Here is a 23,004-nt window from a genome sequence, read left to right as displayed (position 1 = left end):
AGATGCAAAAAAATGGGTCCAGAGGAGGGGAACCAAAATGGTCAAAGGTCTGGAATCCATGCCCTACAAGGAGAGACTTAGGGAGCTGGGGATGTTTAGTTTGGTGAAGAGAAGTTGAAGAAGTGACACTATAGCCACGTTTAGATATCTGAAGGGATGTCATGTTGGTGAGGGAGCAAGTTTGTTTTCTGCAGCTCCAGAAACCAGGACCAGGAGTGATGGGTTCAAGGTGACCTAAACATCAGGAAGAACTTCCTGATGGTAAGGGGTGTTCAATGGTGGAAGGCACTATCTCGGAGTGTTGGGGAGTCTCCTTCTTTGGAGGTTTTTAAAGAGGGGCTTGATGGCCATATGCGAGGAATGCTCTGATTGTGTGTTCCTGCATTGCAGGGGGTTGGACTTGATGGCCCTTGGGGCCCTTGGGGGTCTCTTCCAACTGTATGATTCTATGGTCTTATGAAATTAATTAATTAATTAAAAATGTGATGTGTGAGCTTCTGGTTTTCATGGATGGAAAAATCCCTCTGGGGAAAAGGAGGGAGGCCATTTGGATAGGAAATTGTTGCTGCCTCAAGTGTATGCCTGGTGAAACAGCTCTGTCTTACAGGCCCCGTGAATCTGTAACAGGTCCCCCAGGGCCCCGTGTCTCATTTATTTATTTATTTATTTATTTATTTATTTATTTATTTATTTATTTATTTATTTATTTATTTATTTATTTATTTATTTTTATATATCAAATTTATAAACCGCCCACCCCTGAAGGGCTCTGGGCGGTGTACACTGGGCCAAACATACAATGGCCAAAACAACATACACCAAATAAAATAAATTAAAACAAGTTAAAACAATATACAAAAATTCATAAAACTAGCAGCATCAATACAATATACATAACAGCAAGATTATAAAAGTGTGTGTGGCGCCCGATCCCAAGGCCGGGCGGGGGTAGCAGCGTCGGTCAGATTTTATATTGGACGTGCTGATGGTGCTGATGGTATAATGGCATGTAGCATGGGGGCATCCGCGGCCGGCCTCACCAAAAGCCCGGTGGAACAAAACCGTTTTACAGGCCCTGCGGAATTCTCCAAGGTCCCGCAGGGCCCGCACGTCTGGTGGAAGGGCGTTCCACCAGGCAGGGGCCAGGGCCGTGAAAGCCCTGGCCCGGGTAGAGGCCAGTTGCATGATGGAGGGGCCAGCGACCACCAGTAAATTGGCCTCTGCCGACTGCAGAGGCCTACTTGGGACATATGGGGTGAGACGGTCACGAAGGTATGAGGGTCCCAAGCCGCGAAGGGCCTTGAAGGTTAATACCAACACCTTGAAAGTGACCCGGAATTCTACTGGAAGCCATTCCACCAAGTTGGAGCTGAAAAAGCCCTGAACCAGATTGAGGTCAGCCAGCCATCTTTTAGGCCAAAGTTCACCAGCAGATTGTTAGTTTACTGAGCACAATCCTCTTCAGGGGACTTAGTGGGACAAGGACCAACAAGATTTTTTTGGGGTATAAGCTGTTTAAAATTAATTAATTAATTAATTAAGTTATTTATTTATTTATTTATTTATTGTTTAGATTTGTATACCGCCCCATCCCCAAGGGGCTCTGGGCGGTGCACAACAAAGTCAACGCATATACAATTTATAACAAGAGATCACAATAAGTGACCACATCAACAATTATTACATTTACTCAAATTCATTAAAACAGCAATCAATACAATAATAACAGGCGTCCCATAACCCAATTGATTAAAAAGCCTCCCCAAAAGGGGGGAACGGCCGGACTCCTCCCTAGGAGGGTAACATAGATTTTGAGAATCATAGCTCCTTTCGTCAGATACAGGCAGGAACAGATAGTAGTAAGATGTTCTATCCCAGTCTGAAGGTGGGAGCTACCATGCACAGAGAAGAATCAGGATGCAGAGGGACAATGCAAAATGAGTTGCCTCGGTTAAAGCAGGGGAGAAATTGTGGCAGAAAATTAGCATCTTTACTGAGATAAGAGCCCTGTGTCCCTATGCAGCCTTGCGAGTTCTTTTGTTCTTGTTGGTCTCTAAGGCGCTTCTGTATTTCAATCTAGTTCTTCTGCAACTGATTTCATGCCTTCCAAGGAGGGTAGATGGTTGTAGTTTTCCTCATCTTCTATAGTAAGAGGAATAATGAGGCTACCTTTTTTTTCGGTAACCCAACTTTTTGAAGATCTGGCAGAGGCATTGAAATCCTTGTCCCTTGTCCTGCAGTACTTACATTTCTTTGGCTTTTGATGACATGAAGAACATTCCACGGCATACCAGTGCCAAAAGATTAGCACCTGTTGTATTTGAAAATGTGTCTTGAATAGTTGTGTGAGAAACCTTTCAAGACCTCCAGCCTGAATCCAGACCTGTAGCGGGTGTTTGGATTTTTAACATTGCAATGTCAAATGCTCTTAACATACTCTGATGAGCCTTGTGTTTGGATTCGGGACGGTTTCAGATATAAGGAACTCATATGGTTCTTTCTTTCTTTTTTGTATTTCTCCACTTCTCCCCTACCTTTTGTTCAATCTTTCTAGGAATCTGAAAAAAAGGGCATAAGAGAAAGGATTTACATGGTTCAGGACATTGTTATAACAGTTCAGAACCTCTTGGAAGATCTCGCCTCTTTTGCAGAACGGATCAAAAAGTAAGTGGAGGTTTTGGAATCCGGGGGAAGGGTTTCCTGACCACCATGTGGAGAGCAGTTGGCTAAAGTGTTGATTGGAAGCAGTGCCGTACTGGGGTTAAACTGCGCACGGGGGCATGACTGCCTTCCTGCCCCCCCCCTCACTTATGGAAGCCAGGGAGTTAGCAGAGAAGATGGTGGGCAGGGCTCATGGGGCGGGGCTTGGACTGACACAGTGGCAGTAGGCCGGCTCCTGGGCCACACACCACCAAGCCCTGCCCCCCAGCCTCCCTGCAGGCTAGCTCCTGCTGTCCCCAGGGCTTGGGGAGGGCAAAAGCTGGCCTGCAGGGAGGCCAGAGAGGCAGGGCTTGGCAGCATGCACCCGGGGACACGGGATTCCCCATGTCCCCATTAGTAGTACACCACTGATCGAAAGTAGCCTAGAAGTAATTTCTGTCTCTGTCTTCAGTTCAGTGGTGATGACAAAATTAACTATATCCTGTTTTTCGTTTTCTGTATTTTAATTATGAGCGAATGCTCATTGCTCGGTTGCTCTCTTATTGCTCTCTGGGGTACTTTTGAGTACTGGAGAAATTCCTCTGTTGATCTCTGTCCCCAGACAGAGGAGCCCAGTGTAGCTTCTCCCAGGGAGTTCCCGTGGCAGCTCCCAGTGAGGGAGGAAGAGAAGGCTTGTGGGCTCTTGAAAAACAGTAGATTCAGATGGGCCTCCCCAGCTTGCTAAAGTCTGTGTCAGAATCCCAAAAACACACGCAGACTCTTGTTGAAGATCAGTAGTTTTTAATGGTGTTGGATCTTCCCTGGTCAAAGCCAGAACTGGGAATTGCCCGCGCGAAACCCAATAGTTAAAACAACTTGCACCTCCCAGCCTGGGAAAGCGCGCCTAAAAGTTACCATAAGAGAGATAACATGAGATGGTCAGGCAGTGACCTTGGGCACCACCTGGGATTGCATAACATCCTACAGAAACAGTGGAAAGACAGTTAGAAAATGCATTTAACCCATTCCTCCACCCCCCTGTGCATTTGAAAGCAGCAAAAGCAAAACCCAACATAACAGGCCTCCTGACAGTCTGGGAACTGCTGGTCTAGAGTGTGTCTCAGGAGCCATGGAAGATATTATCTGGGAAAGCTTTGAAGGTCCTTTCGCTGCTAACATTTTGATAAGCTGTTTCAGAGGTTGCCTTAAGTCCCTTTAAGTGTTTGACTAGGTTTTCAAACGGAGTCAAAAGTTGTTATGTTGGGTATCTGAAATGGTATTTTGGGCATTTGAAAAAGCACCTTACAGGTGAGCCAAATTTTCTAGGCTCTTGGCATATGCAACTGTCATTCCTCTTTGGCCTTCCCTCGTGTGCGGAATTGTTACTTCCTTAAACTGTCAAAGTTACGCTAAGTTGAAGATACGATGTCTCCTTTTGACAGAAAGGAAGTCTTTCAGATAGGAGGAACCCTACATGGCTTGGAGCCAGGGTGTCTGAAGGACCATGCTGTCCCTCATGTTCTTGCCCAAGAATTCAGATCACAGCCTTCCTGACTGCCCCACCAATCAAAGAAGCTTATTTTGTGGGTATAGAGGAGAGGGTCTTTTCGGTGGCAGCCCCGCAATTATGCAGTAACCTCCCTAGGGAAGTGTGGCTGGCCCCCTCGCTTTCGATCTTTAGGAGGCAGGAGGGAGCCGCAGTGGCATAGGAAGTTAAGAGCTCGTGTATCTAATCTGGAGGAACCGGGTTTGATTCCCAGCTCTGCCGCCTGAGCTGTGGAGGCTTATCTGGGGAATTCAGATTAGCCTGTGCACTCCCACACACGCCAGCTGGGTGACCTTGGGCTAGTCACAGCTTCTCGGAGCTCTCTCAGCCCCACCCACCTCACAGGGTGTTTGTTGTGAGGGGGGAAGGGCAAGGAGATTGTCAGCCCCTTTGAGTCTCCTGCAGGAGAGAAAGGGGGGATATGAATCCAAACGAAGACCATTTTATTTAGGACCACCTTTGGATGAGTTGACTAACAGTCCTCAATTGTGGTTGTAAATTTTTATGTTTTTTTGTACATTTTTGTCTATGTCGTATACTGCCCTCAGCTTCACAAGAAGGCAGATGACTAACAAATGTTTTTTTGATTCAATAGTTAAATAAATTGTTTCCAAGCTCCTTGGAGAAAGGGCAAGAAAGAGATACCTAAATGATTATTTATACCCCACAATTTCTCTGAGGCTTATGTAGGGTCCCCACTGGTCGACCAAGAAGTTTCTGTGAAGGTAGGACTGCTCAGTTTCATCTGTAGGCCCTGTGTCATACATTTCCAGACCATTCTCTGGCTCAGCGGATCCCTCCCAGCCGGACGAGCAGAGGTGGCCATCTGCTTTTCTCTCTCGCCCGCTCGGAGTAGCTGTGTGACCCCGTTCCATTTTTGCAAGCTTTTCGACAGTTCCGTTCTTTTAATAAGAGACGTGTGGGGTCTAAAAATACAACAAGCTCCATGTGTTGCGATTTTGCAACATCTGTCCCAGCTGTGCGGAAAATGGGCAAGCCTGTGAACGGAGCACTGTTCTGCGTGCAGCTGTGTGGCAGGAAGGCTCGGGAAACCGGTGACTCTTGATTCTGGCATTTGCTTGGACGACAAAGGTCTTTCAGAACCCGAGAGGACACTCGGACGACTGCTCTGCCTAATCCCCCAGGAATCCTATTGTAACTCAACAGCCCCGTTGCTATGAACAGGGGAGAGGGCAGGGAGAGTCCACCGAAGTGGTTTTAACAAATGACACGATGGTTTAGATAAGTGCTGCCATGGGTATAACCCTGCATTTCAAAGGGACTCTTTTTTTACTCGCCCAGCTCAGCTTGGAGGTTGGGTGGCGTTAAACATAGTTTCCATCTGTTTATGGGTCAATTTGTCACCCTGGCTTTAATTTTAAAATGTGTCATGCCTTCCTCTGAAGGGCTGCATTATCTTCCCTGGCCAGCTTTTTATTCATCAAATAAGACAAAGTGTTTTTCATAACTCCGTCTGATACCCTTTGGTTGAGGCCTTTCTCTTGCGCCAGCATCGTATATTGGGTATATCCAGTAAACATCCAATAACCGATGCCTTTCAAAAGTATAATGCTTCTCTGTGCCCAGATTCAGGTGCGGAACCAAACTCTAAGAGTTTCCTTCCCCTTTCCACTTCTGTAGTCTAGTTCACACATGGTTGGCCCCTGCTTAAACCTGCCATAGACCGGGTTGTCCAATGGTCACAATCCTTGAGGTGTAGCCAGCGTGGTGTTGTGGTGGACTTTAATCTGGAGAACCAGGTTTGATTCCCCACATGAGTGGTGGACTCTTATCTGGTGAGCCAGATTTGTTTCCCACGGCTAATTCCTACTGGGTGATTTTGGCAGAGTCACAGTTCCCTCCGAACTCTCTCAGCACCATCTACCATTGCTGGTAGAGGAAGGGGAAGGAGTTTGTAAACCGCTTTGAGGCTCCTTAAAGGAGAGAAAGACAGGGTATAAATCCCAACTCTTCGTTTTGTGGTTTCCCCGGGAACCTCTAGCCAGCTAAAATGTGTAACGTAATTTTATTTTGTGACTCAAACCTACTTTTTTTGACTGTCTTGAAGCTACAGTTGGCACAACATGCCATGGCCAGGGTGTTGAACCGAGTGGGTCACGGGGGCCATATCACTACAGTCTTATTCCATCTGTGTTGGCTTCTAGTTGATTTCCAGGCTCAAGTAAAGGTGCTGGAATTGACCTTTCAAGCCCTGTACAGAACAGGACCAGTATATTTCCTCCTTCTATATGAACCTACCTGTTCATGCCTGTCAGACTTGGAAGCCCTGCTTTGGATGCTCTTGCTACCTAAAGCTAGATGGGTGGGAATGCTAGAAAAGGCCTTCTCAGTCATGGTACCCAAACTTTGGAACTCCCTCCGCAGGAAAATCTGTCTGCCTCCCTCTAGTGCAGACCTGGGCATTATACGGCCCGCGGGCCACATCCGGCCCGCCGGATGACCCTGACTGGCCCCCCTGCCGTGCTGGGGAGCGAGGCGCCTTTGAAAGCCCCGCAGAAGCCGGTTGCCTTGGCTGCCGGCTTCTGCGGGGCTTTCAAAAGCTCCTCGCCCCCTGCCTTTTGGCCCGGCCCTCCACAATATTTTCTGTTTCTTATGCGGCCCCATGGAAAAAATAATTGCCCACCCCTGCTCTAGTGTCATCTTTCGCCAGCAGGTTTCTTCCGGCATTCCCCCCCCCCCAGTAACAGGTACTGGCATTCCTGCTAGTGTTGTTTATGTGTTTTAAATGAATTATTTGCCATTTTAATTGCATTTTTAATAATATTTTTTGTCATTTCTACATTTATAACATGCAAAGGAAACATGAACAAAATTTAGGGAAAAAATTATACCACATAACAAAATAAGAAACAAACAAACCAGAAAAGGATCTTAATGGTTACTGAAGAATCTACAGTATAAGAGAGCCTTACAAACAATTATTCATTTGTCATAATATATAATGATCTTCTCATCAATCTTATATTTTAGCAATAGGCCAAAACAAATCTATTCTTACCACAACAAATTTATTTAACATTTATATAATTGAATTTAAATCTACCATTGTCTATTACTATTTTCTACCTTTTATTTTTTAATTACTCAGTTACGTTTTAAGCCTACCTGATTAGTTTTGTGTTCTTCATCTGCATATTGTAAAATAGACGGTTCAACATATTACGTAAAGTATAATTCTCATTCTTCATTAGACTCCTGTTCTACCATTTTAACTGTATTTTTAATTGCTCCAAAGTTTTTTAAAAAATGTTTGCCGCCATGTAAACCCTGATCAAGTGGAAAGGCAACATAAAAACATTTTAAATAAATGTTCAGATGCTCCCACCAGTGACCTTGCTATCTACAGGGTTACTCCCAGGCTATAGTCTTCATTGTTACTCATACTTCTATTCAGATGCCCTCAACTATTGACCTGGTTGCCGCCTTTGTTACTCATAGACAAGGTTTCCCCACCCACCCTGGACACTCCCCACACACCCTGGACAGATATATACTCCACTTGCTTTTCCAACATCAGATCCTCTGAAGATGCCAGCCACAGATGCAGGCGAAACGTCAGGAGAGAATGCTGCTAGAACACGGCCAGACAGCCCGGAAACCACACAGCACCCAAATTTTAAATAAATAACATAAAAATTATGAGGGTGGATCGGTTCCCCGTGTAAATACGGGAAGCTGATTTAAGGATAAAAATTGACCTGTAGTGAAAAGTCATAGAGTTGGAAGAGACCCCAAGGGCCATCAAGTCCAACCTTCTGCAATGCAGGAGAACAGAATCAAAGCACTCCCGACATATGTTCATCTAGCCTCTGTTTCAAAACTTCCAAAAAAGGAGACTCCACCACTCTCCAAGGCAGTGAATTCCACCGTTAGTTCTTCCTAATGTTTAGGTGGAATCTAAGGCCTTTGCTAATAATACCTTTGACAGATAGAGATAGAGAAATGATCCATGTTTCTCAGGTATTGGAATAAGTTCAGGCTAAGGTTGTACCTTCAGTGTAATCCAGATACAAGCTGAAGGCTGTTTGGGTATATAAATCTTATCAATCAAGCCTTTATTGGCAAAATAAACAGTAAAAAAAACATACAGCAAGAGAAAGACAGATAACACCATCGATACACAAAGCAGAGAATAAAATGTTAAGTGAAAAAATGCTGCTGTCTTTTGATAATTTCCGGGGGAAAAAATCTGCCACCATCACACGAAAGGAAGGATCTGGATTATCCAGCAAGTAATGTGATCTAAATAAGTCAGGGAGATCAGTTAAAAATAAAGGAGTGAGACTCACCTACTTGGATCTGATTTCCTCGGATCTGGAACAATACAATAATTGGCGGGCCAAAGATTTGACTAAGCCAGCACTACACGGGCAACAATCTATTTGACTGTATTGTCAAAGGCTTTCACGGCCGGAATCACTGGGGTGTTCTGGGTTTTCCGGGTTGTATGGCCATGTTCTAGCAGCATTCTCTCCTGACGTTTCGCCTGCATCTGTGGCCGGCATCTTCAGAGGATCCTCTGAAGATGCCAGCCACAGATGCACGTGAAACGTCAGGAGAGAATGCTGCTAGAACACGGCCATACAACCCGGAAACCACACAGCACCCCAATCTATTTGACTGTTCTTGATTGTTAAATCTACCATGTAACAAGGCAGAGGGCATAACATTACGCCTGGCGAGCATTGTATATAAATCTTACATCCATATGGATTTAGATCTGGAATTTGAGTATACACGTATTTGATATTTTCCTAACTCTTATTGTGCTTGAGTGTGTGCCATCAGGTAATAGCTGAAGTATGACTGTCCCATAAGATTTTCCAGGCAAGAGGCATGTGGACACGGTTTGCCGTTGCCCTCCTTCATTTCATAACCCTGGTAGTCCTTAAGGGTCACCCATCCAAATTCTCACCAGGGCTGACCTTGCTTAGCTTCTGAGATCTGATGAGATCAGGAGCTATCCAGGTCAAAGACATTCTTACCAAAAGGTGAAGGTCATCCTCAATGCAAGCACAGGGTCATTACTGACCCATGGGGTGATGTCAGAGGCATATGGGGGGGAATGGCACCTGGGGACAAAACCTTCTCTGGGCGCCCCCCCCATGGGTTGTGGAGCCCCACCCCTGTACCGCCCCGCCACCCACCCACATCATCACGACTTGGGTGGAGTTGAGGGAGGTGCAAATCAGACCAGGCAGCTGGACGACATTGTCACAACAAAGTGAGCGGGGCCAAGGGACACCCAAGTCAGATGAGGGGAAGTCATCTGGTCAAATGGGGGGCTGATTTTGCACCCCCACATGATCTGATTAGTTGCGCCGGGGCACATGGGTTACCCCATGTCCCCAGGCAGATATGCCCCCGGTGACATCACATCCTGACATTTGGAAGCAGACTCTGTTTAGGAGGTGGTTTGTCATGGCCTCCCCAAGTTTTCCACGCTCTCCTCCAAGCACCCTGGGCACTCATTTCATCGACCTGGGAAGGATGTAGGGCTGAGTCAACCTTGAGCCGGCCTCCTGAAACAGACTTCCGTCGGGATTGAACTCAGGTCGTGAGCAGACCTTCAACTGCAGCCCACCATTGTGTGCCACTGTTATCTTTATTTTGTATATTTTCTAAATGTGTGTTGTATAATGAGAAGTGTTTTTTAAAAGATAAAATGGTGGAAGGGGGCTGCGTTTACCACCCTGAGGTCCTTGGTGGAAGGATAAGATGAGAAATCTGAGCAAATGCCTAAAAAATTCTCTCTTCTCTCCCGTTTCCTTACTGGCCCGCAGTACGTTCAACTGGACAGTCCCTTTCCTGTCTGTCCTCGCGTGTGTGGTCTTTGCAGTGGCAACAATTGTGCTGTATTACATACCGCTTCGGTACATCATTTTACTCTGGGGTAAGTTTGTGCTGTCGCCTCTGCATCATTTGTTTGTGGATTTTCATCTGTTGCAAAAGTGCCTTGAAGATTTTCATTCTATTCGTTTCTTTCTGTTTTTGTTTTTGTTTTTTTAACTGCTTGTTGTGGATAGAAATGGTATTTGTCATAGGCTGCCTTGTGGGATTCTTTGAAGTGGGACATGGATGTAATAAATGAATATATAAAGATAGAGAACACTGCATGCCAATAGAAGGGTCATATGCAGCTGACATACTCAGACCATTGGTAAGGGTTGCTCAGCAAAGACCAGCAATTGATGGGAGGCCCAGGGGCAAGGACGTGGTGGGTACATGTGATATCGATGGCATTGCTATGTCACTTCTGGGAAAAACCTGGACGTAACAAAGGGTAGCTCTAGGAAACATTGGAAACTCTATGATAAAACCATAGAGTTTCTGGCAATTCAGAGAACCACCCTATGCCTCTTTCAGGTCAGTAATATAGTGGTCAAGAGCAGGTGGACTCTAATCTGGAGAACCACGTTTGATTCCCCAATCCAAACTCCTCCTCCTCCTCCTCCTCCTCCTCCTCCTCCTCCTCCTCCTCCTCCTCCTCCTCCTCCTCCTCTTCTTCTTCTTCTTCTTCTTCTTCTTCTTCTTCTTCTTCTTCTTCTTCTTCTTCTTCTTCTTCTTCTTCTTCTTCTTCTTCTTCTTCTTCTTCTTCTTCTTCTTCTTCTTCTTCTTCTTCTTCTTCTTCTTCTTCTTCTTCTTCTTCTTCTTCTTCTTCTTCTTCTTCTTCATTTTATCTTTCTTCTCCTGCCACTCAGGGGGGCTGCAGGGTCAACAAAGCCAGCAAACCTAAAATCGGTTGCCATACTGCAGTATAAGCTACTAGGGCAGACAGTAGCTCAAGCAAGGTCTTTTTCCCATCTCCTGCTACCCTGAGATCTTTCAATTTGAGATGCTGGGAATTGAACCGGGGCCCTTCTGCATTCCTCTAAACCACAGGTGTCAAACTCGCGGCCCTCCAGATGTTATGGACTGTGGTTCCCATCATCCCCTGCCAGCATCATGCTGGCAGGGGATGATGGGACCTGTAGTCCATAACATCTGGAGGGCTGCGAGTTTGACACCTATGCTCTAAACTATGCCCCTTCCTGAGCTCAATATCGGTCATTGCAGGGCTAGGAAAGAAAATCTGTGTAAGATTACGGCAAGCAGCAACATTTCAAAAAGCCAGAACAGAAATGTGCTAAAATATTGAATGTAACTTGCTAAATTAAGTAGCCTAGGGGTGGCTTTCGTTCACTCCATTCTATTGTTTATATTCCACTTTACTCATTTGGGGGGACCCTCATTCACTTGATCCTCACAACAACAACCTTGTGAGCAGGGCTGGAGAGAGGGGGAACTGCGCCGAGGGCATGCGTATGCCCGGCCCCCTGCCACGCCCTCACCCACCCTGGAACGTCATCCCCCTACCACACCCCACACAGGCATGTACCCGGTGCATCGTGCATCCCCCTGTCCCCTTGGTGCTACGCCACTGCTTGTGAGGCAGGTTAAGCTGAGAGATTGTGACACGTTACAAATCGCCCAACAAGTTTCCATGGCCCAGTGGGGATTCCCACCCAACTGCCCTGGCTCCTAGTCCAACCCTCTAACCACAATGCCCTCTTGGCTTTCTTTTGCTTGGCCACCACTAGCCAAGTACTGAACCCGCCTCACATGTCCATTGTGAAGGGCAGCTTCCCCCTTTTGAGAATGCGCAGAGGTGGCTGCCTTCAGACATGCATGCTTCGGGGCCGGGGGATTTATCCGTTTCCAATAACAACATAAGACCTTGAAAAACCACCCTGAGTTTTGCCGAGTGACGATTCTGGTTTCTGTGTTGGTTTAGAATAATTGGATTTTTCACTGCTAAGGCAAACCCAGTCGCTTTGCAACAAACCTCCCACTATTCCCTTCGAGGAAAGATGTGTGTGGATGATTCCGCATGACACCGACACGTCGTCTGGCTTGTCCTTATTGTTATACTTTTTTTTTGGTCTTGTACAACTCTCTCTTCCCTCTGCCCCATTCTTGCCGAAGGAAGCGTAGTCCTGTGCTTGTGTGTGTGTGTCTGTGTTAACAATTCCTTGTGTGTTATTGTTCCCTCTGTCAGGCATAAATAAATTTACAAAGAAGCTGAGAAACCCCTACGCCATTGAGAATAATGAGTTACTGGATTTCCTCTCCAGGGTGCCGTCGGATGTTCAAAGGGTAAGTAATGAATGGAGACCTCCTGCAAAGAAACAGGCCAGTCCTGAAAATAGGGTTGCCAGTGGGAGTCTGTATTCGGCAAAGCCGAACCGAAAAAAAAACCCTCACCAAAAAAGTCATTTTTCAGAGGTTTTTTTCGTCCTGAAAAAATAGCGGCAATTTAAAAGGAGCCGAAAAGCAGATTCTGAATCATGCCGGGGGGGGGGGGGGGGGGGGTGGGGCAGAGGTGGGATCCAGCAGGTTCTCACCAGTTCCCGAGAGTAGGTTACTAATTATTTGCGTGTGCCGAGAGGGGGTTACTAATTGGGTCTGCTTTTCCGTTCGAAATCCCATTACGTCCAAAAATCATAAAGTCCTGTTGTTTCCTATGTGGCTGGTTAGCGAAGGTAGAAAACGGGATAGTTCTCCCTGTTGGGCTGTTTTAAAAACATGTTTTAGTAATATGGTAAAATTCCTGGTTTAAGGAAAGTATCCTTCTTTTGATTTCTAGAAACAAAATTAAGTATTTGAAAGTATTAAGTATTTGATAGGCAGTCAATTAGAGGAGAAGTAGTTGTTTCTGTTGGCAGTAGACGATAGGACTTGCTATAATGAGTTTAAATTATGGACAGAAAGATCCCAGCTGGAAATTAGGAACTTCTTTTTTACAGTAAGAGTTTTTTACAGTAACAGAGAAATTATTAATGCCCCACCCCCGTCGTGCCCCCCCCAGCCCCATTGGCGCTACGCCACTGTTTGAATCCCACCACCATGGGAACCTGTTACTAAAATTTTTGGATCCCACCACGGGGGGGGGGGGGGGGGTTAGTGTGCTTCGGCCCCACTGTCTTAATTTTAAAAAGGCTCCAACACCTTTCCCATGCTTACCTGCTAGCCAAAATTCCATCGCTGCTGTCTCCAGGCTTGGAGACAGTGGGCAGCAGAAAGCTGAGCCCGATATGTAGCTCTATGCAAGTGTAACCTCAGCTTGTGGGTTCTGTGGGGCAATACTTGGAATGAGTTTGCAACGACAAATTTTTAAAAAACAAAATGGTTTACTTTCTTAACATATAACATATAACATCAACATTTAACATCAGACTTCAAGGTCCTGTTCAGGTTCCATTTTCAAGTCCTTCTAGTTACAGTCTACTGATACTGCCAAGTCCAATTCTTCTTTGCAAGTGGGTTGGCTCCTGAAGACTCCAAGGGCTTGGTGAACAGGATTCAACATGAGGAAGGTTTCCAGGAGAACTCTCACCCATTACAACCACAAAAAGAAACCCTGAAACAATAAACTCCAACATTTACAACATAGCAAAAATCAACAACTACCTTCCCAGTAGTTCCCAACAACATTGCAGTGACCTTAACAAGGTGTTAAGGGCTTATACAAACCAAGGTCCAAGTCTGGTAGCCTTGTCTCCTCCAAACTATATGAGGTCTGCAGCCTCTTGCTGCTTTGAGTCTCCACCCCTTACTGGATCAACCCATTCTGAGCACGGGGGTTACACAAGCTGCTACCACTGGCAGGCTCCATGTGGGGTTTGGAGGCAGCTCTGTGCCTGCCACCACTTCTGGACTCTGCACAAAACTCAGAGCCAGACACTTAAGCCCTGGGGTCAAGATGAATAGTTGAAGAGGGGTGTGTGTGTGTGTGTGTGTTAAAATTTGGTTCTAGTAGACTCCATTGTTTTATCCAGATATCCCTCATATGGGGGTTCAGAAATAACTGGGTTTATTTTTTTTTAAAAAAAATCAGGTCCATTGGACCCAAATCAAAATTTTACTGATTTTTTTCTTGTACCCCCCAATAGTTGCCAGATTTCCTGACATGACAACTGATCTCCAGACTACAGAGAACAGTTCTTCTGAAATAAATGGCAGTTTTGTTGGGTAGAAAGCCAGCGTGGGGTGGTGGAGAAGAGCAGGGGACTCTAATCTGGAGTACCGGGTTTGATTCCCCACTCCTCCGCATGAGTGGTGGACTCTTATTGCATGGCTGAACACGCTCAAACACTTAAAAAAGAAGAACTTTATTGACTTAGGTTGCCCTAGGTCAGTGGTGGCGAACCTAGGGCCGTGTTGTACCTAGGGCCGTGGTGGCGAACCTTTGGCACTCCAGATGTTATGGACTACAATTCCCATCAGCCCCTGCCAGCATGGCCAATTGGCAGGGGCTGATGGGAATTGTAGTCCATAACATCTGGAGTGCCAAAGGTTCGCCACCACGGCCCTAGGTACAGGGTGCTGGAACTGAGGATTCGTTTCCTCTGTTCCAGTATTTAAACTATTTACAAAAAAACAGATAGCAACCAATCAGCTTTTCCCCTCCTCCCAGCTCCTGGTCTCCCATTGGTTCTGAAGCTCTGGTGGGATGTAGCTTCTCAGTTTGTTTTCCCGCTCTTTTCCCAAAAAGGCAGGAACCAGTGCATGCTGGGAGTTGCAGTCCTTACACTTATCTGGTGAACTGGATTTGTTTCCCCACTCCTCTATTCCTGCTGGGTGACCTTAAGATCTCCCCGAACTCTCTCAGCCCAACCTGCCTCACAAGGTGCCTGTTGTGGGGAGAGGAAGGGAAAGTATTTGTAAACTGCTTGGAGGTTACTTGCGGTTGAGAAAAGCGGGGTATAAATCCAAACTCTTTATTTTCTTCTTCTTGAAAGGACCAGGGCATAGGTCATGTGAAAGACCTGTGCCCTGAAGAGCCACTTCCTGCCTGAGGGGACAATATTGACCTTGATGGAAGATCCATTACTCATCAAGCATCTAATTGGCATTCAGAAGCGCCCCCCCCCCCCATTCAATCACTGGCACCTCCAGCTAAAAAGATCAGCTGGTGGATGATGTGAAATATCTGTTGCTGAGACTGCCAGTCAGAGCAGACAACTCCGAACTTGATAGACTAAGGGTCTGACTCCATTTCATTTCAGTTTTAATTCATACTCCGCCCTATCCCCGAAGGGCTCAGAGCTGCTGACAACATAATAAAATAATAAACATTATAATAGAATAAACAATAATAGCAACAATAAATACATTAAGAACTAGAATTAAGAATCAAAATACTCAGATGGCGACTTAACAACACCAACAGCAGCACTAGAACAATACATCAATATAGAATCCCTATCAGAGCAATACACTGATAAACCAATATAGAAACAATAATACAATCACAATCACAATCTATTAGCATGTGAAAAATCAATATACAGACAGTCAATACCCTTACAATAAATCAATACATTTAAGGCAGTATGTTCAGCAATATATTAACACATCAGCGCTACTCTGATAAGACTAAAACTACTTCACACGAGCTATGACTGTCCAGATTCAATATATAAGAATTACCAAAAAAAATCTGTATTGAGGCTAAATTATTTTCATCAGTAATGAATGCTTACGTGGTTTTATATCAGCAAAATATGCTTTCAAAGAGTATAGAAAACAGAACAATTAATCTATATGGCGCTAACATTAGCAAAAATATGGTATAATTCCTACTTGAACTGTATATAAACAACTGGCAGACATTTGTCTTACCTATATGCCGGGGCGGAGCGAGGGGGAATTGCACCCAGGGCACGCATGCACCCTGTGCCCCTGCTGCGGTGATGCCCCCCTAACACCCCTGCCATGCCCCCGCACCGGCATGCGCCCAGGTATCACACCCCCTGTTGGCACCACACCACTGCACGTATGCCTTATATCTACTGTATGTAGGTGATAACCAACAAATAAAAGACAAATAAATAGAAAGCCAGTTATCCTCTATTTCATAAGTTTCACCAGTATTTGCCAGTAAAAATGTCAAATTAGGTGGTAACCCCAAGAAGGATTAGCACGCTTGCTTGGCCAAGAAAGTCCTCTTCCTGCTGCATGAACTTCCTTCAACCACAAACGAAAACGCTGATGCCTAGACACAAAGTCTTAATGTACGTATGTTTCTCTGGAATGCAACAGCCGCTCATGTGTTCCCATTAATTGCTGATGGAAATAATTTAACCTCAACACAGATTTTTCTTCTTCTTCCTGATACACATGGAGGCAGCTCTGTGCCACCATCATGGGTTAGTGTGGACTCAGGTGATTTAAGGCCAGGTGTGGCAGTTCGTCCCCTTCCGCACATGCAAAATAATACACTTTCAATCCACTTTCCATGCACTTTGCAGCTGGATTTTTTACTGTTACTGGAATAGCAAAATCCACTTTCAAACAATTGTGAAAGTGGATTTGAAAGGACATTATTCTGCACGTGTGGAAGGGCCCTTGGTTCCTACATGTGAAATGAGAGAATGAAGTCACTTACACAAACTTCAAATGTTTCAGATGTAACCCTTAAAAATTTCAAAGATTACTCATCTTTTGGTGATGTTTTAAAAATGTTTATGAACTCATTTTTTTTCTTTTTGCCCTTGGGCCTGAGGTTATTAGGGAGTTCTACAGAGCAGTCCTTAGTCTAGCTAATCCCAATCTATGAAGTCATTAAGATCAGATGCGTTTCTCCTACCTCTGGAGAATCCAGGATTTGATGGTCATGCATAAATATTTATTGGCAAAAATAAGCTGCTTGTCTGTTGATGTTGTATTTGAAGATTTGCATTTATGAAATGTGACTGAATGATTGTCTGATCCCCAGTGACTTTGTGGGTTTCCAAGGTGGTGGGGGACAAGAGATGGGTGTTGGCGATTGTGAGCTTGTATGTGTTAGTTGGAGAAACTCTGGACTGTGAAAAGCAATCTTAAATAGAAGAAGAGTTTGGATTTATACCCCACCTTTCCCTCCTGTAAGGAGTCTCAAAGCAGCTTACAAACTCCTTCCCTTCCTCTCCCCACAATAGAGATTTTGTTTGGGAGGGGCTGAGAGAGTTCAGAGAGAACTGTGACTGGCCCAAGGTCGCCTAGCAGGCTTCATCTGGAGGAGCAGGGAAACAAATCCAGTTCACCAGATAACAGGTCACTGCTCATGTGGAGGAGCGGGGGATCAAACCCACCTTTCCAGATTAGAGTCCACCACTATTAACCACTATACCAGGGGTAGGGAACCTGCAGCTCTCCAGATGTTCAGGAACTACAATTCCCATCAGCCTCTGTCAGCATGGCCAATTGGCCATGCTGGTAGGGGCTGATGGGAATTGTAGTTCCTGTACATCTGGAGAGCCGCAGGTTCCCTACCCCTGCACTATACCATGCTGGCTCTTAGAGCAGTGGTTCTCAACCTGGTGGTCGCGACCCCTTTGGGGGTCGAATGACCCTTTCACAGGGGTCGCCTAAGACTCTCTGCATCAGTGTTCTCCATCTGTAAAATGGATAAATGTTAGGGTTGGGGGTCACCACAACTTGAGGAACTGTATTAAAGGGTTGCGGCATTAGGAAGGTTGAGAACCGCTGTCTTAGAGGGTCTGTCTGTCTGTCTGTCTGTCTGTCTGTCTGTCTGTCTGTCTCTCTCTCTCTCTCTCTCTCTCTTTCTCTCTCTGTGTGTGTGTGTGTGTGTGTCATTAAGTTACATTTGACTTTTAGAGACCCAATGGTGGGGTTTTCAAGGCAAGAAACATTTGGAGGTGGTTTGCCATTGCTTGTGTCCCCACCATATGCCCTTGTGTTTCTTGGAGGTCTCCCATCCAATCACTAACCAGGGATGTACAGCCAGAGATGTACAGCCTATAGGCCCGTGGTGGCGAACCTTTGGCACTCCAGATGTTACGGACTACAATCCCCATCAGTCCCTGCCAGCATGACCAATTGGCCCTGCTGGCAGGGGCTGATGAGAATTGTAGTCCATAACATCTGGAGTGCCAAAGGTTCGCCACCACGGGCCTATAGAGACATGAGGTCACCCAGTGCCCCCCACGTGACAAAATGGTGTGTGCCCCAGCCGCAAGCCACCAACCCCCACTTCCCTGCAGGGAGGCGAGGGGGTGGGGCTTGGCAGCGGCCACAGCACCTGCCTGGGCTACACACCACCACTGAGCCCCGCCTCCAGCCTCCATGCAGACTGGCTTTTGCCCTCCCCAGCCCCTGGGGACAGCAGGAGCCGGCCTGTAGAGAGGCAGGGAGGTCCGTTCCAATGTGGGCCTAGCAAAATACTAAACATAACCTCATAATGGGAAGACTTCTACCTTTATCATCTTTTGCACAAGAGTGTCAGTCTTTATGGGAGAAGCACCCCGTGCGGTGCGGGAGGCAGCTGTGAATTAAATCCTTTCTTCACAAATGTCTGGATCAGGTAGAAGTTCCCTCTCTTCTCTCTCTCTCTCTCTCTCTCTCTCTCTCTCTCTCTCTCTCTCTCTCTCTCTCTCTCTCTCTCTCTCTCTCTCTCCCCCCCCCCCTCCCAAATATCTCATTAGGACAAAGTCTGGTTTTAATATTTTAGTTTTCAAGAAATGATGCATGACTTCTCAAATCCTTCCTGCAATTAATCCCACCCCCCCCAATGTTACTGTGTTTAGAAAATGATTCATTACTTTTGAACCTTCCTTGGTTTTTTTCCCCGTCTTGTTCCTTGGGGAGCTATTAACAGCCCAGCCGGCATGAGCTTGGGTTACCTCCTTGCGAACGTGATGTCTGTCTGTTTTTACAGGTGCAGCAGGCTGAATTGAAACCATACAGCGGGTCCAGCCCCTTCAGGAAGAAACGGAGCACTGTGTAGGGGCATCCCCTCTGCCTGGACACCGTCACACACACGGCTCCCCCCAGACCCGCTTTGGATCCGAGCAATGTTTTGACCAAGGTGTAGATGTATACATGAAAAAATTTTTTTTAATAAGGAACCAGCCTTTCTTCTTCCTCCAAACAAACTTTTGTACATATGGAGTCGAAACAGCACAAGGTCCAATGACTTCCAGTGAGGAATTTGGCAACGCTAGACTTTTTTGGTTTGTATGACGCAAAAGCGGTTTTTTCCAACAGAACCGTGATATTCTCTGCTTTTTACAAAATGCCCAAGAGAACCTCATTAAGAGACAGGAATGTGTCTTTACTTAGCCGAGCTACTGAGTGTCACTGGATTGATTTTTTTTAAAGTCCGGCTTTTAAAATCTTTGATGCCTACTTGGAGGCTTTAAAAGTTTTAAATGTCGTTTTATCGTAACTGCAAGGGATCGCTTGCAGGCTCAAACATTCTCACCTTTTTCATCCTGCGATCGCTGCTGAGTTATCCATGGCAAACAGCTATTAATGGTTCAAATCCTGATTTTTCTAATCTTAATTAGAAGTTCGTTGCAGGCGACGGACATCTTCTAAGGTGCCACTTCATGGGATACAAGAGTAAAATGTCTTCTAGTGATCCTGTGGACACTCCAGTTCTGATTTGCCTTCTAGGCTTCCTTCTTGTCAGACTCTTACTAAACTTTTTCTTTTTCTGATGATCCAAAGAAACGCTAACGCAACATATGCAAAATATTTTTTATAATCTTTGGGCCAGACCTGCAATGGTTAAAGGATATGATTTTTAAAAAACTGTCAAGAAAAAAAAATTACGGCTGATTTTTATATGTCTTCAAGCAGTGTGAAATTATCCAGTGGAACTCACTGCCACAGGACATAGCGATGGCTGCTAGCTTTCAAAGGGAATTAGAGAAATTCATGGAAGGCGGGTCCACCAACGGAAGGCAGGTCCTCTGTGAGCTGTAATGGTTAAATGGAGCCTCTTTGTTCAGAGGGAAATGGGTTGGGCAACTGTGTGTTTGTGTGGGAGGGAGACTTTGGCCCTTCTAGTGAGCCATTTTGGTTGTCTGGTTGGCCACTGCAGGAAGCAGGATGCTGGACTACACTGACTATTGATCTGAACCAGCACAGCTTATCTTTTAATATTCATCTGTTGGAATAGCTTTTTATAAAAAAAAAATGTGATTCGTGCAATTCCTGGGCAGGTCCCATTCTACTATTTCCCCGCAGTGTCTTAAACATTTATTCCTGCTAGTGGTTGGCTGAACACTGTTTGGAGGTTGGCTCTACAGTTGCGAGTAAAAATCTCCCCAGTGTTAAATCCTGTTGAAACCCCATTACTTGGACTGCAGGCATAGTTCCTGCGTGCGCAAGCAGTCTCCCTATTCAGTTCCCAGACACATTGTCAAGGGGGTTATACATTTTATAACAATCCGGACAGGAGGAGCCAACCAGCTGTGAGCTTCCTGATGTCTCTGATGAGCCTCTCTCAGAAACAGCATACTGGACTGGATCTCAGAATCCTTTCAGATTACTGTTCTAAAATGGATGTCATTCATTGTGGGCCCATTTCTAGTAAAGTGATACCAAGAGATGTGTTTCATACAGCTTATGAGCAGCAGTGGCGTAGGAGGTTAAGAGCTCGTGTATCTAATCTGGAGGAACCGGGTTTGATTCCCAGCTCTGCCGCCCGAGCTGTGGAGGCTTATCTGGGGAATTCAAATTAGCCTGGGCACTCCCACACGCGCCAGCTGGGTGACCTTGGGCTAGTCACAGCTTCTCGGAGCTCTCTCAGCCCCACCTACCTCACAGGGTGTTTGTTGTGAGGGGGGAAGGGCAAGGAGATTGTCAGCCCCTTTGAGTCTCCTGCAGGAGAGAAAGGGGGATATAAATCCAAACTCTTCTTCTTCTTCTTCTTATTTCAATCCATCTACGAGCCATCTCTAAAGCATTCTGAAACACTCTGGCTGTTTCAAACAGTGCCTCTTTCCCCTTGGTGCGTTGTTATTTGACTTTATTTAAAACTTCCTGAGACTTGTGCTATAGCAGTATAGTAAAATTGCAATCCCACACTTCCAAATGTTGGCCACATAGCACTGAATTGCTATATCACCAGCACTGAAACGGCATGGATGTTGCAGTGCTGTAGCACCAATCTCAGAACGTTTTTTTAAATAAAGCCGAAAACGAACATGCCACACGAAAGAGCAGGAGGGAAAAAAGCATTCCTTCCAACAGCACTCCAGATATTTTAAAGATCACACTGTGGCAATTCAGAAGCACAAGGAAAAAACTGAAAACTGGAGAGAGACATTTTCACAAAAAATTGACTGAACTCCGGCTTGCCAGTGGGACACAGGCGGTTTTATCTGAATAGATTAAAAAAATCTGCTGAAACGGAGTATAAGGGAAGTTTGAAAGTGGCAGAAGTCTCATCCTTCAAAACAAAGGTGTGTAACTCCCATTAAGCTGCCTCCTGGAGTTGTTTTTCATTAAAAAAAAATAAAAAGAAAGATGACCTTGGAAATCTGTTGGATGAATGTCACTGCAGTTCCATATATCTGTCCCCACAAACAACAGTGGAGTTGGGTACACTGAAGGAAGAGCATGTCTTAAAACAGGGGTTCCCAATGTGGTAGAATCATAGAGTTGGAAGATACCCCCAAGGGCCATCAAGTCCAACCCCCTGCAATACAGGAACAAACAATCAAAGCACTCTTGACAGATGGCCATCCAGACTCTGCTTAAAAACTTCCAAAGAAGGAGACTCCACCATACTCCGAGGTAGTGCATTCCACCGCCGAACAGCCCTGACTGTCAGGAAGTTTTTCCTGATGTTTAGGCGGGATCTCTTTTCCTTCACCTTGAACCCATGACTCCTGGTCCTAGTCTCCGGAGCAGCAGAAAAGAAGCTTGCTCCCTCACCAACATGACATCCCTTCAAATAGTACACATCATTTCACATTACCCATTGACAGCTTTCTTGGTGGCTACCAAATGGTTCTAGGAAATGGGTGGGGCTTTCACCCGGCAAGGCTTCTGATTGGCCACTGGAAAATGTGTTTGGTTGTGTGGAGTTTTAAAAACAAGATTTTGGCAGCGGCTGCCGCAACAGCACAAGAAGTTTGACTGTCTGTCTGAAAGGAACCTGCACCCGCCATTTTGTGGCCAGCTATGCCGTCTATAGCCGCCATTTTGTGGCTGCTCACACCACGCTGTGTCAAAATTCTCAAAAGTGCCCATAGGCTCAAAAAGGACCCCTGCCTTAACCAACAAGCCCCTTAAATACCTTAAGAATACATTTGCCACCTCCGAGGTGTATCTCAGTCCTCTATATTTTGCTGGACTTCTTTGGCTACCTGTGAGCATAATCCATTTCCATGAAAAGTCAGCAGGAATCTCTAACTAAATTCCTCATTTTTAAATCTGTGTGCTTTCTGTCAGATGTATTACCCATAACCGTGACTCGTAGATGTGGTTTTATGGGAGGCTGAATTTTATAAAGAGAACGTTTTGATGACTCAATAAAGATGGAATGTATTTTATTGTAAAGAAAAGTTGACAATGTTCACTGTGTGCGGTTCGTTTCTGCCTGCCCCCAAAACTTTACCTAGATTTATATATGCATATGGTCTGTGATCCTGTGGTTCTTTATGGGTACAAAAATATCACTGTATATGTGTGCAGTTAGCTCTCTAGGCGCCAGGCGTTCTCCCTAGAAAGAAGTGAATGGAAAAGCCAGCCAGTAGAGTAACACAATTTGCACAGGCTTCTGGATCAGAGGCATGCAGCAGTGGCGTAGTGGTTAAGAGCAGGTGTTCTCTTATCTGGAGGGTTTGATTCCCCGCTCTGCACCTTGAGCTGTGGAGGCTTATCTGGGGAACTAGATTAGCCTGTGCACTCCAACACATGGCAGCGGGGCGACCTTGGGCTAGTCACAGTTCTTCGGAGCTTTCTCAGCCCCACCTACCTCACAGGGTGTTGTCGGGGGAAGGAAGCAAAAGGAGTTT

At 45.6% G+C, this 23,004-nt stretch overlaps 1 protein-coding gene across 1 annotated transcript in view; it reads left to right on the top strand.

Annotated features, from left to right (window-relative positions):
* The window catches only part of MCTP2 (multiple C2 and transmembrane domain containing 2), a 163,161-nt gene extending 142,449 nt beyond the window's left edge, over nucleotides 1-20,712 (top strand). The window contains exons 18-21 of the mRNA XM_048482131.1: nucleotides 2,555-2,664; nucleotides 9,991-10,100; nucleotides 12,246-12,343; nucleotides 18,909-20,712. Of these exons, the coding sequence (XP_048338088.1) occupies nucleotides 2,555-2,664; nucleotides 9,991-10,100; nucleotides 12,246-12,343; nucleotides 18,909-18,977 (387 nt within the window). The 3' untranslated portion in view covers nucleotides 18,978-20,712. The remainder of the gene's footprint in view (nucleotides 1-2,554; nucleotides 2,665-9,990; nucleotides 10,101-12,245; nucleotides 12,344-18,908) is intronic.
* The last annotated feature ends 2,292 nt before the right edge of the window (nucleotides 20,713-23,004 follow it).

This window comes from Sphaerodactylus townsendi, linkage group LG17, assembly GCF_021028975.2.
Source record: "Sphaerodactylus townsendi isolate TG3544 linkage group LG17, MPM_Stown_v2.3, whole genome shotgun sequence".
Lineage (NCBI taxonomy): Eukaryota > Metazoa > Chordata > Lepidosauria > Squamata > Sphaerodactylidae > Sphaerodactylus > Sphaerodactylus townsendi.
Note: the sequence above shows the minus strand (reverse complement) of the source record. Positions and strands in the feature narration are given on the sequence as shown.